Here is a 15137-nt window from a genome sequence, read left to right on the forward strand (position 1 = left end):
CACAGAGATTAGATGGTGCTCTCTGAGGCCCTTTTGCCAAAAAAAAAAAAAAAAAACTCTTAAGGTAAGGAAAGGAAATCCTGCAGGGTAACAACGTGGATGAACCTTGACGACATTCTGTTAAGTGAAATAAGCCAGTAGCTGAGCACACTGGCTCATAATCCCAGCACTCTGGGAGCTGAGGCAGGTGTATTCCGTGAGTTCAGGAGCTTGAGACCAGCCTGAGCAAGAGCCAGACCCCAACCCCGTCTGTACTAAAAAATATAAGAAATGAACCAAGCATCATTTCAGATGCCTGTAGTCCCAGCTACTTAGGAGACTGAGGCAAGAGAATCGCTTGAGCCCAGGAGTTTGAGGTTGCTGTGAACCTGCCACCTCCGGTATATGGGGATGGCACACTACTCCTTGAGCCACAGGTGCCACCTCCTATCTTCATTTTGAATCCCCAGACTGCATGTCAGCTCTGTTTTAGTTTTGAAAAATGAAAAAGAAAAATAAATGAGGTAAGAAGAAAAAGGATAAAGAACAACCTATAACACAAACTGATACTTGCTTGCAAAAAAGTAAGTAACCAGTACTTACACTGCATGATAAGAATCCAGTTACCTGTAAGAACCTCAGGTTTAACACTGTGATTTGAATTCAGTCAATACTTAAAAATAAATCTTAATCTACAATTTTCCTATTTTCTTCTTTAATGTGGTATTGTACAAGGTGTGGGAATGGAGTTTTGCTCATGCTTTTTGTTTTGTAGAAAATCAAGTTCTGAACTTCCCTTTATCTGAACCCAGATATAGATTTCTATCATCTCATCCTCTGCACACCAGACCCCATTACAAATGGGGAGCTCCCCAGAAATTCTGCCAGCTTTTGACAAAGCCAACTCACAGTTACCAGGTTTGGCTGCCCCAAGTGCCTCCACTCAGGACAACTGCTGCAACCCAGAACCCGTCGAATAGTACATGCTCGTGTGGACAGATGAAAAACCCATTAGGAAGGATGACCAACTCTGTGTTCCCACGTTTCCAGGAAAGAAACCACATTTAGAGTAGGAGCAAAGCAAAATCACTAGGGTCAGCAGCCTTTAAATCCACTGAATGTCTAGCCTCTTTCAAGATATCATGTAACTAGAACCCTTCTGGTTAGCTAAAGATGTGCCTTCCAGAATAGCACATGGGTTAGGGCTAGACCAAAACCCAAGCCCACCAACCACATCATGTACTTTTCCTTAGCTCTAATTTTTCTCAGCTGGAAAAGTGTTATACAAACAACTGACATACAAGAACACAACTAAGTAACTTGCGAGCAAAATATGATTATTCCTCAATAAAGGAGAAAGTACAATTGTAAGGCTTAAAGCCATTTGTAAGGAATAATTAGTGAGACTTTTTCTTTTTTTTCTTTTTTTAATTTTTTATTGTTGGGGATTCATTGAGGGTACAATAAGCCAGGTTACACTGATTGCAATTGTTAGGTAAAGTCCCCCTTGCAATCATTTTTCTAAATTAACTCGGCACGTCCTATTTTTGTGTGGCAGAAAAATGTACCTACCTTCTTGGATCACAATGACAGGAAGGACAGCACCCTCTGAGGCAAGGACATTCTCTCCACTGCCTTGTGGGGTCCTGGGCCACTCCTGCCGCCTGCCCGCTGGGCTAGCACACACCCACTGAAGGAGGAGGGACAAGTAACCAGTATGCAGGGAAGTAGCCTTGCTTCTGTTGCTGGCTTTTCTTTTTTTGTGCATATTTTAGGATCTTTTTGGCCACTATGTTTCCACTAAAGCTTGGAACCTATTTGGTTTATCTGCAAATGAGGATCATTCGGCTCTTCTGAAATTTACTTTGAGGGTGATCTGAAGGTAATGTCTAACTGAAATATTTAACCAAAAATTTGCTTAATTGAGCCAGGCAAGGTGGCTCATGCCTATAATCCCAGCACTGTGGGGTTGAGGTGGGTGGATGCCTGAGCTCAGGAGTTCGAGACCAGCCTGAGCAAGAGTGAGACCTATTCTCTACTAAAAATAGAAAAATTAGCCAGGTGTGGTGGTGCATGCCTATAGTCCCAGCTACTTGGGAGGCTGAGGTAAAAGGATCACTTGAGCACAACAGTTTGAGGTTGCTGTGAGCTGTGACGCCAAAGCACTCTACAGAGGGTGACAGAGTGAGACTCTGTCTCAAAACAACAACAACAAATTTGCTTAATTGTATACATGGGGGTATCTGAGAGATGTAAGCTCACCACTTACAGACATAGATGGAGACCCTGCTCGGGGGAGGACGTCAGCTCTTCAGATAAGTCTACACATGCTTTCCTACACCCAAAGCAGCTCACACAGTGGAGGGTGGGGGGGAAGGGGGAGGGGGCACAATTTAATCAGCTCTGCCCTTTTTTCTCATTTTTTTTTTTTTTTTGTAGAGACAGAGTCTCACTGTACCGCCCTCAGGTAGAGTGCCATGGCATCACACGGCTCACAGCAACCTCTAACTCTTGGGCTTACGCGATTCTCTTGCCTCAGCCTCCCGAGTAGCTGGGACTATAGGCGCCTGCCACAACACTTGGCTATTTTTTTTTTTTTTTTTGCGTTTTTTGGCCAGGGCTAGGTTTGAACCCACCACCTCCGGCATATGGGGCCAGTGCCCTACTCCTTTGAGCCACGGGCACCGCCCCTTTTTCTCATTATTATTCATGTCAAAATTTTCAAACTCTGAGGCAGGGACATTTTCAAATTTGTCTGTGGGTAAATTGCTTAAGCTAGTGAATTTTGGAGTATGCACAGCAGTGAAAACACATGCGCACATCTAGAGGGGAGAGAATTGATGTTGGTGAATGAAGATGTCTCAGGAGAAAATGTGGCTGACTGGGGATCTCTTTTGCAGGCATGTGAGGCGTGTGTATGCACAGATAGTAATTTCTGAAGCTGTATCATCTCCCTTAGGAGCTGCCCAGATACCAGCAGCAGCCTACCTGGTCTCCTGCAGTGCTGGGGTCTATGCTGGTGGGAGGGCTGCAGCCCAGCGGATCATCACCTCCAGGAGCACCCGAGGTCTTCTCCCGGGGTCTGCAGCTGGAAGCCCACTCAGGCAGTCGGAGTTCAGACTTTTTATCCAATGATCAAATGCTTAGATCGTGAAGTGACGTAAACTCCTAAACTCCTTTTAGATAAAAATAGTTCCAGTAGTTCCAAAAAGGGATAATAGCCTCCTCTTCTCTCACGCAACTACTAAAGAATGTGTCATTTTACAAAGTAGGTTTTGAATTTTGTTCCCTGCTATCCTAGTTCCTTTATTCTTCATGTTATATACCACAAAATGTATGTCATGCGTATTTTTCTTCTCATAGTCTCATATCAATATTTTGAAAAAACTACTAAATACAATGCTTCTGTTTTTGCCACCTTAATAAAGGATGAACTTCTGTATAGTTATGGGACATAACTGCATTCCTGATCCTCTCACATTTTTTCTTATCTCCGAACTAAAACTTTGCTAAAACTTTGCTAACAGTAGAGTTGTTCACTGTTTCCTAAACACCAAACTCACTCCCCTATCTGTGCTATCCTGCCCTTTCTCCAGGGTCCCCCCACCTTTGTCCCCACATAGCTCTCCACTGTCTTCAAAGTTCTTTTTCCCCTGGGGCCCTGAAACTTCCTTTGACACAGAGGTCCACACTACAGGCTCATTATAAAATATTACAGATGCATCTGGGGTCAAGTTCTAAAGTTGCAAGTTGTCTGGGATTATTCACTCTGGCATAGCAAGTCGAAACCTATAAAAGTGATGACATTGAACTATTTTTAACCTACAAAAATAGCAGTCACAGATGGTTCAATTTAATACATGCATTATCTTACCCCCCAAATTCTCTTTGTATTCCTAGTATCTGCAGAGCTCCTTATATTGTATAGGTGTTTTCTACTAAAAAAAAAAAAAAAAAGACCTGGCTATCCTTAAATTGGTAAAATAGTAGATAAACCTTCCATTTTAATCTGCAGATGATTCTAATCCTCTAATATATTCACTATGGATGATTTGGGATGACTCTGCCAAAATATTCTAGAACTTTAAAATATGAATGTAAATATAAAATGTAACTATAAAACTTTAAGGTACTCGAAGTTATGATGTTAGGCATTGAATGATAAATATTATAGGTTTCTAATAAATTCTAAATATTGAAAAGGTCATTCACAGAATTTTTGTCAGTAAATTCTACATTCACTAAAACATATTTCATATTTATTATATAACCCACTTAGAAAAGAACATTGAAATATTACATTTTTGAATACATTATATAGATTCCTCCATCCCTCTCCTTATTGTGGCCTTAATTCTCTACATAATTACATTAATTACTATTAGATAACTGAAACTGGATTGGAAAAAATCTAGTGAGAAAGCTTACATATTTTTAAAGCTAAGAGACTTAAAAGGTATTTGATTATGAAGTGCAGGGCCTTATGGCTTTCCAGATAAAAGCATCTAAAACAGCATATTGACTGTTGAACTGAATTCAGGATCCTAAGGGCAGGATGCAAGAACAACAGTGCTGAAACACAGAGCTGGGCAGCCTATTACCCTGAGGACTTCCCCACTGGTCGGATCGGAATTGCATAAGGAAACCGATCGGAATTTCACCACCTTCTTGTTCTAGTCCTGTGTAGATGGATCAGAGAAATCCAGATTTGTTTTTCAGTGATTCTACTTCTTACAGCCACATCTTCCTCAGCTGAGGAGTCATGTCTTTAGAACTTGACCCCAGATGCATCTATAATATTTTATAATGAGCCTTTCATTCATGTGATTTCAGAATACACAAAAGACTGCATGAAGCCACGTAAAGATCTGTTTTAGGGGGAAAAACTAGAATGAGCTTCATATTAATTGACTCAGACTTGCCACTTAGGAGCAACTAAAAGAAACTCTCACATTGGTTCCTATTTCTAATCTTGAGATTTACATGAACTGCTGAGGCCTACGTGCTGAATACAGGCTATTCTAATGCCAGAAACACAAGAATAGGTCAAACTTCTTTCAAGGATGGTAGGAAGCCCACCTCAACCCCCAAGTTCTTTCACTGTCTTGAGATAGCACTATGGAATATTTTAAAATACGAGACTTTTTTTCAAAGATCTTCTTCCTTTATGGTCCCAAAAACACAGTCATCTTTAGCCATCTTAATCTTGCTTGTTCTTGGCAGAAAACTAGAAGAGTCTTTCTGCTGCAAAGTAAACAGAGGTTGGAAATGTAAATGAGAGAAAATAATTTCCACAACACTAACAATAAAACAATTGAAGGAGGTTAAAACTCTATTAAAAGGGAGACAGAAGGTAATGTTTCTTTAAGCAATGGTTATTTTAAATGGTTTGCTCCTGTAGAAACTTGATTTAGGGGTAGGTGTGGGTACAGCTGTTAAGGTGAGGAGGGCACCCCCTGCTGGTTTGCAAAGGTAGACATGTCAGTCTTTCTGGACTCTGGGATGTTACACCAGTTGCATTTAACTCTCTGTCTTGTCCTTTTCTCTTCCCTTAAAGACTTTCAATTTTTAACTTTGTCGAAGTCTTTGGTGTACACCCCACACAAATACAAACTTTCAAAAAGTATTATACTTATTTTAAAGCATTTTAAGAAGTCATGGCTACCCCAAACCTTTAGCGAGCGGTCTGTCTTCAATATTTATGAAATCTCAAAGACAGGGACATAGAGAGTAGAGCATGAAAAGAAAAAAAAACATGTGGGCACCTCGATGGGCAGAGAGACCATTTTTCTCTACAAGAGATTTGTCTTGGTAGAGAGGCTCCATCATGGAGTGGTTCAAGGAACAAACAAATGTTGTTTGTAAACAACAAATAAAGACTGCTTGGGTTTGAATACCTCTTCCGCTGTCTCACTGGCTGTGTGACTTTGGGAAAATTACTTAACCTTTCTGTGTTTCAGTTCTCTACCCTATAAAGGATAAAAATAATATGTAGGTTGTTATGGGTATTAAATGAATTATAGATGGAAAGCAATTATAACAGTGCCTGGTTCAGGATGGGTTCTATTTTATGAAGGGTTGCTAAATAAATGGATATTCAATATAGTTGGACACCAGGTCCCCTTCTGACATGGTGGTCCTGTTCAGAGCGTGAGGTGGTTGTGTGTCTGTTTTAGGGTCACTTGTCACCTGAGAGGACAACTGACTCATTCACTGTTGTGCTGTGTGTTGTGTTATCTGTTGTTCTGACACAGTGGCTCTCAAACTTGAAAATACATCAGACTCATCCTGAGGGTTCAGTTAAACAGGGATTTCCAGATCCCTCTGACCCAGTAGGTTTTGGGGCCTGAGAATTTGAATTTCTTTTTTCATTGTCTTTTGGTGGTGTTGCTTTTCAGACCTAATTTCTAGTAAGTGGTACTGACGCTGTTGGTCCAGGGACCACACATTAAGAACCACTATTCCAGGATAATGGTTCCAGTCCTGAGCATATATTAGAACCACTTGGGCAGCCTTTAAAAATTCGATTACCCAGGCCCCTCAGACCAATTAAATCAATCTCTGAGGGTACACCCGGCCATCAGGTTTAGAGCTCCCCAGGTGATTCCCATGTGCAGCGATGGCTGAAAATCACAGCTCTGCTGCTGTCTACTGCTAAACATGCATGAGTTTAAATATGAAGCAATTATCATATGTGTAAAGAAATTGAAGCGTGGGGTAGAGTGTCTTTCTGGGGTGCTTGTTATGAATGCTGATATTTTCCAAGCCCTCACCCCAGATCTACTGTGTCAATTTTAAGGGATGAGGCCCAGGATCTGTCTTTCCAGAAGCACCTCAGTAGTCCCTAGCGCACACTTAGATTTCTGCCTAAAGACACAGTAAGTGGTGGAGTTTCTGTCTCCTATCTCTGACCTAACCAGCCAGAAATGCTGTTATAATGAAAGAGAAACCTTTGCACTTAACTTTTACTTGTCCCCCTGAGCTTATTCACTCAAGAAAGGACCTTTTATACTTAACATATATGTAAAGACTGTACTTAATACTAAGGACCTTTATATAGACAGCAGACATTGTGACAGGTGCTGAATCAATAACAAATCCCATTCGAATGCTACTCAGACATCAATTTTCATTCACCTACACTAGGACTTGGCTGTAGAAAGGAAGAGTGAGCCAGGTTAGTTAAGGGAATGGTTCTGTGGTCAGACTGCTTGCTTCCTTCCACTATGATTACTGTGCAACTTTGGGCAAGTCACTTCACTTCTCTGTGCCCTAGTTTCCTCAACTTATAGGATCATGGAGGAATGTGTTAATTCACATAAAAGTGCTTGGAACAGTGTGTGGCAAAAATAAGGGCACAAAAATATTGTCTGCTGTGATTTTTTTTCTATTATTAACTGTATAGCAGATCTAAATGCTCAAAAAAGTATCTTATAAACTTAAAAGTTGTTTTGTACAAAGCACACTGCAGGAAACCTCTGAAACTAAAATACGGTATACTAAAATATACAAACGAGAAAGAGACATTTTCTTCCAAAATGCATGAGGTATAGAAGAAAATCACCAATGAGTTTTGTGTTCCTCTCGGATAGTTTCTATGTAAAAATTGTCTTATCCCTGCCGGGGGCTACAACAAAAAGCTATATTTTATGTCAGCCTCCAGTTGGCCCAACCTACAGAGAAGAACTTCTGAAAAACAGAATTCTGGATTATTCCTGGAAGTGGAATGACTCTGGATTAAAAAAGGGCAGATTTACCAAAATTACGATGTATTGATTACATAATTTTACTCACAGACCTGGCTTTGCTGAATGTGGTATTTGTTACTTTTGCTTTGTTCCGGGACTTCAGTCTGCTAAATAGATTAGTAAAATGTCAGCCAGCACCGCCCAGAGAAGCAAGCAACAAATACCCTATTTAACTAGCACATTGGCCCTTCCACCATAATCCTCTTAATGGTCCCAAAGGCTGCCAGTGAGCAGGTATTCCCACCTGTCATCTGTGCTTTTCTCCTTCACTCGCCAGAGGCTAAATGTTACGGAAATGGTGTCCCCAAAAGTTAAACGATCTTTGACGTTTAACATTAGTGGCTGCCTACGGATTTTGTGATTTAAGAAAGCTTTTAAAATAACTTTACAGGAGATGAAATGTACTTCTAAATTCTGAAATAGTCCACGGAGTGTCAGTCCACATGCTGAATCAAAGCCAAATGGGATTTTGGTTCATCAAAAGGCACCATTAATCAAATGAAGAATCAAAGTGAAGTTCAAGACCCTTGAATATACTTTATGTATGTAAGGTGAACTTAATATACCAGTCATGGTCCCAGCAGGAAACAGATGGTGCATTCCCGGGGTAAGTGGGGAGAGTTTTAGAAAGGAATTATTTAACTATTTAATGGAGGTGTGGACAGGATTAAAGCAAATCAATGAAGGGATGTTGGGGCCCCCAAGGCTGGCAATGACGAGGGTTGAGGGGCAATTTCATACCACCTCTAGGCCTGCAGGGGCAAGGGAACAGCTGTTACAGGAACTTGACAGCAGCTGTGGCTGTAAGGAGGCAAGGTTGCCTGACAGGAGCTGCAGCCTCCAGGGGAGGGATATGTCAACCACAGCAGGGCTGCAGGCGAAGAAATCCAGATCCAAGCTCCCTTCCTCCCCCAACCTTCTGCTGGACTTCCCAAGGAGTCACCTTCTACACAGCAAGGTCACAGGGCAAGGTGGGGAGTAAATCTGGAGGGACACCTCTAGTAAATATGACCCAGCCAGAACTTCAGGGAAAGAGTTTCAGAATTTTCTTAATTGGAAAGAAAAGAACTATTAACCAACTGTGCAGTTTGTGCGTATCTCAAACAGGGCACAGTGCTTAGACCTCAACAATTACAATCGTCTCTGTACTAATTGCCTTCCCCGGGAACAAATAAACTCTGAGACAGAATAAAGGGGTGAATTAAGTTATTTGTCATTGCTTACTATAGAATCAGACATTTCAAAATAAATGGGTTAAGTAACTGCAAACGAGGACTACCTTTTAACTGCACTTGACAGAATGTGCCAGTAATCAGTAAGGATGCCGTGATGAACTTTGTTGTAAAATAAATTGCTTTAAATAGGTATGCATGAGACTTCCTTTCGGTTAGTTTTATTTTTTTTTTTGAGACAGAGTTTCACTTTGTCACCCTGCGTTGAGTGTCACAGCTCATAGTAACCTCAAACTCTTGGGCTCAAGCAACCCTGTTGTCTCAGCCTCCCGAGTACTTGGGACTACAGGCACCTGCAACAATGCCTGTCTAGTTGTTTTTAGAGATGGGGTCTCACTCTGGCTCAGGCTGGTTTCCAACTCCTGAGCTCAGGTAATCCACCCGCCTCGGCCTCCCAGAGTGCTAGGATTATAGGTGTGAGCCACTGTGCCCAGCCTCTGTTAGTATTCTTAATAGAAATGTTCATATATTTGAAGCTTATCTCAATAATTTTTTAAAAATCAGTCAGATCCCAGAAATGAGAAATTAAAGCTCTGATATCTAATGTATTTTGTTACTATTATTATTTTACAATATTATAGTTTGTAAATGATCTTGTGCCATGAAATACAGAACTTGGGGGGATTACTTAGCATTTTTCTCTCTTCTTCTTCTTCCCTTCCCCCTCCCTATGTCCAAAGAAATAAAATCATAAGCAGTTTCTAATATTATCAGTTTCTCTGACTTACTACAATAAGGCCTTAAATTCATTATATACTAGGGGGACTAGAGTTGAGGAAAAAAGTGAATCTTTTTCGATAATACAATATTCCTGTATTTTCTCTTTCATCAACAGATCAGCTACTGTTAATAATATAAACGGCTGTGTGCAGTGGCTCACGCCTGTAATCCTTGCACTCTGGGAGGCCAAGGCGGGTGGATGACTTGAGCTCAGGAGTTCGAGACCAGCCTGAGCAAGAGCAAGACCCTGTCTCTACCAAAAATAGAAAAACACCTAGCCTGGCCTGTAGTCCCAGCTACTCAGGAGACTGAGGCAAAAGGATTGCTTGAGCCCAAGAGTTTGAAGTTGCTGTGAGTTATGACCCCACAGCACTCTATTGAGGGTGACAAAGAGAGACTCTGTCTCTCTCTCTCTTTCTCTCTCTCTATATATATATTATCACTTACATATAATCGCACATATATAATCACTTATTTCTATACAGCAATTTCCCTCTGGCTCTCTAAAATTTTGTCCTCTAGCTATATTCAGACAATTTTTGTGACTGTTGTTTATAGTTTTACCATTTTCTGGACTGGACCAGCTCTTCAAAAGGCTACCATTCCTAGGACATCAAATACTGAAACTTTCCTTTGTAAATCAATAAAGAAGTGCAGGGTGAGAATTGTGGTATGGGCCTAAAACTCTGTAAAGGCACAGGCCTAGCTAAAAATGCTGATAATAATCAGCCACTGTACTCTTTGTGGCTTCTCTATAACTGGTTTCTGGTGATATTATAGAACCACATACCAACACTAGAATGCCTACGGCTGGACTTCTTTGAGGGAGATACAAATTTATCTAAGACTCTTGTTTTCTCTTGTTTTATTTTCTGTCACACATAGCTAAAAGTAATCCTCACCAGTATACTTTATTTTAAAATATCTTTTATTTTATAAATAAAATTATCAATAAATTAATAGTGAATTGTTTAAAAGTTATAATTAACTTTTATAATTCTACTCTAGTTGAAAGTATTGCAAGAGGGACTTTACCTAACAATTGCAATCAGAGTAACCTGGCTTATTGTACCCTCAATGAATCCCCAACAATAAAAAAAAAAAAGGAGCAAATATTAACAAAATTGATTCAGGCTTCTTCAACAAAAATATTATGCTTATTTTTCTTCTGGCTTATGGCTAATAATTGCACTTAAGAATTTAACATGATTTTTTTTTTTTTTTTTTTTTTTGGTTTTTGGCAGGGGCTGGGTTTGAACCCGCCACCTCCAGCATATGGGACTGACGCCCTACTCCTTGAACCACAGGCGCCGCCCTTAACATGATATTTTTGTCATGGTTGTATGTTTACATTATTCTTTAGTGCATTTGTTTGACTCAAAATTTAATGATTTCTTCATAAACAAGTTAAGTCTTAACTTTCAAAACATTGCCTAAAGCTAATGAAGCTAATTTACCTTATGTTAGCAATAAAGTTCTTTCCCTCATTCCATCTTCCTAGAAGAAAACCAGCGTGCTTTAATCTGCTTGTACAGACCATCTGCTTCATTTATGGGGCTCATTTGGGTTATAGTTTCCTCAATTTATCCCCCCTGCTTCAGATTCTTCAAGACCATCAAACTCTTGAACTCAGGGTTTGCCTTGCAAAATAGAGATCTTTGTGTCCTAGCCCGTGCAAGCCTTCTACAAGTGCTGTGTGTTAGTTACGCTTTGTGTGTTTTCCTGGAAAACAGGGAACTGTCATGAACGTATATTTGTATAGTGATGTTAAGCCACAAAATGACTTTACACAACTATACTTTGTGAGGAGGCCTACCACTTGGTATGAGTTCCAACAGCTAAACTGTCTCACTCCTTTACATTCTTGAGTTCTGTTCTACTCATAGCTTTAGAGATGACATTCCAGATTGAAATGTAGACTATCCCTTCAACATCCTGAAAACTCATTAGAGGACGGGTTTGAATTTTTCTTTCTGAGAACCAAAATGAGTTAAAAAAAATATATACATATGTAGTTTTTGGAAATAAAACTTGTTGAATATTTGGATAAAGCAATACAAGAGTAATGACTAACATGCTGATTTTGCTATCCGTGAAAGAGAAATAGTTCTCAATTCATGTACAAATCTGAAGAATGCAATGCTGTGGCTTTTCTTGAAAACTTTAAATAGATGACTACCTTCCCTATTCTAACTACTTAGCTATTTATCCCTCAAGTATTTCCTGTAATAAGCCTCTTACATTTTATTTATCCACATTTAAGAGCACTTCCCCCTTTTAATGAGACCACTTCAGTTAATTACTTTTCTCTTTCTTCTTCTTTTTGTATAGATAAAAAGAACCTAAGAGGGCCCATCCTGCCTAAGAGGTTGGATTTTATTATTCTTTTTAAAAGAGTCTCCTTGATTCCTTTATTGCTTTGATTTACTACTCTCTAGTACATTTTGAATTATGCCCATTACTAAGAGGCAGGGAATTTATTTTCCCTGGAAAAATATTTTCAGTTCTAGAAAAAAGAGAAATAAGTATAAAATGCAATTATTTTCTTAGGAAAAATCTGTAAAGTCAAGTAAAGACCCTTGTTAACTAAAGATGCCACCATGCTTTTATAAAAGACTAAATTTAAGTGAAAATATTAGGGACGTTTCCACATGTTTTCCACTGTATATTTAAAGATCAGTGTAACAGTCTACAAAAATATTAAGTTTACAATGTCATCCAGGCATTAGCATTTGTAATCATTTTAAAAGATCAAATTAGGGCGGCGCCTGTGGCTCAGTGAGTAGGGCGCCAGCCCCATATGCCGAGGGTGGCGGGTTCAAACCCTGCCCCGGCCAAACTGCAACCAAAAAATAGCCGGGCGTTGTGGCAGGCGCCTGTAGTCCCAGCTACTCCGGAGGCTGAGGCAAGAGAATCGCTTAAGCCCAGAAGTTGGAGGTTGCTGTGAGCCGTGTGACGCCACGGCACTCTACCGAGGGCGGTACAGTGAGACTCTGTCTCTACAAAAAAAAAAAAAAAGATCAAATTATACTGTCTTGGGTGGTGCCTGTGGCTCAAGGAGTTGGGCACTGGTCCCATATACCAGAGGTGGTGGATTCAAGTCCGGCCTTGGCCAAAAAACTGCACACACACACAAAAAAAAGTATACTGCCTTATTTGGGACATTTTTATATCATCATGATGACAGGCAATTAAAAAGATTAAAATCTTAGCAAAAAAAAAAAATTTTTTTTTTTTTTTTGCAGTCTTTTGGGCTGGGTTTGAACTTGCTGCCTCCTGTATATGGGGCTGGCTCCCTACTCCTTGAGCCACAGGCACAGCCCAGCAATTTTTTTTTTTTTTACAGCCTGCTCACCAATGCTTTCAATGAGCCACCAGGCCTTTAATAAATAAATGCAGCCTAGAAAAATAAAGTTTAATTTTATATTGAGAAAAAATCATAGCTTTGATAGTTTCTTTGACTCAATGGCTTTCTCCAAAAGGCATTTTCATTTGGCACAATGGAAAAATCAAGAGGCTGTGAACTCTTTCTAGAGACAAACTCGAGACCTTATTTACAATCATTTCCACTGTGTTAAAGATCCCTGCAAGCTGGGTGCGGTGGCTCATGCCTGTAATCCCAGCGCTTTGGGAGGGCACGGTGGGTGGATTGCTTAAACTCAGGGGTTTCAGACCAGCCTGAGCCAGAGCCAGAGTGAGACTCCATCTCTCAAAAAAGAATAGCCAGGCATCATGGCAGGCACCTGTAGTCCCAGGTACTTGGGAGGCTGAGGCAAGAGGATCACTTGAAGTCAAGACTTTGAGGTTGCTGTGAGCTATGATGCCATAGCACTCTACCCAGGGTAACAAAGTGCGACTCTGTCTCAAAAAAAAAAAAAGAAAAGAAAAAAGAAAAAGATTACCCAAGATCCTGACTTTATGATGTAGCTTTTATGATAAACCCAAAAGCCTCCATGTGGGCGAAAGCAGAAAGAAAATGAGACAGAGTAGATGGCAGAGTTCTCTGTAATCCAAAGACAACTTCTCACTGGGAAAATGGCTTGAATTCGAAAGCCAGCCTTCCTTACACACTGCCATTCTGAGCTCTGAGCTGCCAAAGGAAGAGGAGCTCCCTTCTGTGTGGTTTGGATTTCTCCCTTCAGGACCAGATCTGCTGGCCCAGGGAATTCATGAGTGTAGTTTGGTCACCAAGTGTCAGCTGATGGTGGAAACTTAAAGTGAAAAATAAACACAGCCAAGAGCACTTACCATTTCTGGATTCTCTGCAGCTAGCTTTACCATCTTTTCTGAGACTATCTTTTTCAAGCAGCTACTCAGCAAAAAAGCCTAATAGAGCCAGAAATAAAGAACTCTCTCAACTATAGAAATTGTCATTCTCTTCCTTACCTCCTTATAAAACAAAGCAGAGTTTGAGCTCTGCCCTCCCATAGAATGCTTTCTAGAATTTAGTTCGCATAGGATGCAATTAGCAAGTAACCATAAATTTTCTCAATTACACAGATACAGGCAAAGTAAATTTAAAAAAGTCAAATTTAAAATGCCCAGGATCTCATTACTAATCTTTTTCCTCTTAACGCCCCCCACCACATCCCATGTTTTCTAGTATTTTAGAAACAGATCACGTTTTATGAGCAAGAAACAAAACTTATTTATTATAATCAAATAAACTGATCATGATCAATCTTATATTTAGTTCTATATGTATTTAAACCTATTATTAGGCATAAATAGTAACCTGTTTAAAAAAATATTTTAGCAGCTTATTGCTTTTACTGAACTAAAAAAAAAATCAGCTGTTTTTCTTCCCTTTCTCAGTATCTTTAATCCCTCTTTCAAGACTGATCATTGCCTCCAGTGTCATCTGTGGCTTAATCATTACAGTTGGTGGTACCAAGACACATATAGCTACACATGTTGTACACAAAGGCTGGGCATCCTTGCTCCAGGCTCTTCACTCCAACTTCAAATTTAAGGTTCTCTATGATTTTCCCACTTGCTCCCTTCCCATGAATCCTTTGTCTCATCCTGCTCTTAATTCTTGACAGTTTTCTCTTTTGGTCCTACAAAGTTTAAGACTTAAAGCTGAGGCTGCAGAATCCCAGCAGAGCTATGTTCAGGGATGGTCACGGTACTGGAGTGGATGATGGAAAGGAGGAAGAAGAGAGAGAAAAATCCCAGCTAGATAGTAGCCTGCGTAGAAAGCTCTTGCAGGGAAGGACATAGAAAGCAGAATTCGAGGGAGAAAGGGCTACATACAGATCTCAACATCTTGCGGGGTTATGAAGCATGCTAGAAATTAATTTTATGGAAGGGTAAAGGAGGGAAGAAAGAAAAAAGGGTTGCCACCAATAAGGGAAAGAGTAACAGATACAAAATTCATACATAAATTTTGACTTCCTGGCCTTGCTAAGAACTGGCCCTATTTGTCTGTGCATATATGTAACTTACATGAAACTAG

The 15137-nt window shown here is 40.1% G+C and overlaps 1 protein-coding gene across 1 annotated transcript in view; it reads right to left on the bottom strand.

Moving 5' to 3' along the window:
* Positions 1-4932: 4932 nt before the first annotated feature.
* Positions 4933-15137, bottom strand: part of LOC128570630 (sorting nexin-31-like) — a 76736-nt gene continuing 66531 nt past the window's right edge. Inside the window, exons 12-14 of the mRNA XM_053569996.1 lie at positions 13928-14005; positions 7778-7834; positions 4933-5223 (exon numbers count right to left, since the gene is read on the bottom strand). Coding sequence (XP_053425971.1) covers positions 5128-5223; positions 7778-7834; positions 13928-14005 — 231 coding nt within the window. The 3' untranslated portion in view covers positions 4933-5127. The remainder of the gene's footprint in view (positions 5224-7777; positions 7835-13927; positions 14006-15137) is intronic.

This window comes from Nycticebus coucang, chromosome 18 (assembly GCF_027406575.1).
Source record: "Nycticebus coucang isolate mNycCou1 chromosome 18, mNycCou1.pri, whole genome shotgun sequence".
Taxonomy (NCBI): Eukaryota; Metazoa; Chordata; class Mammalia; order Primates; family Lorisidae; genus Nycticebus; species Nycticebus coucang.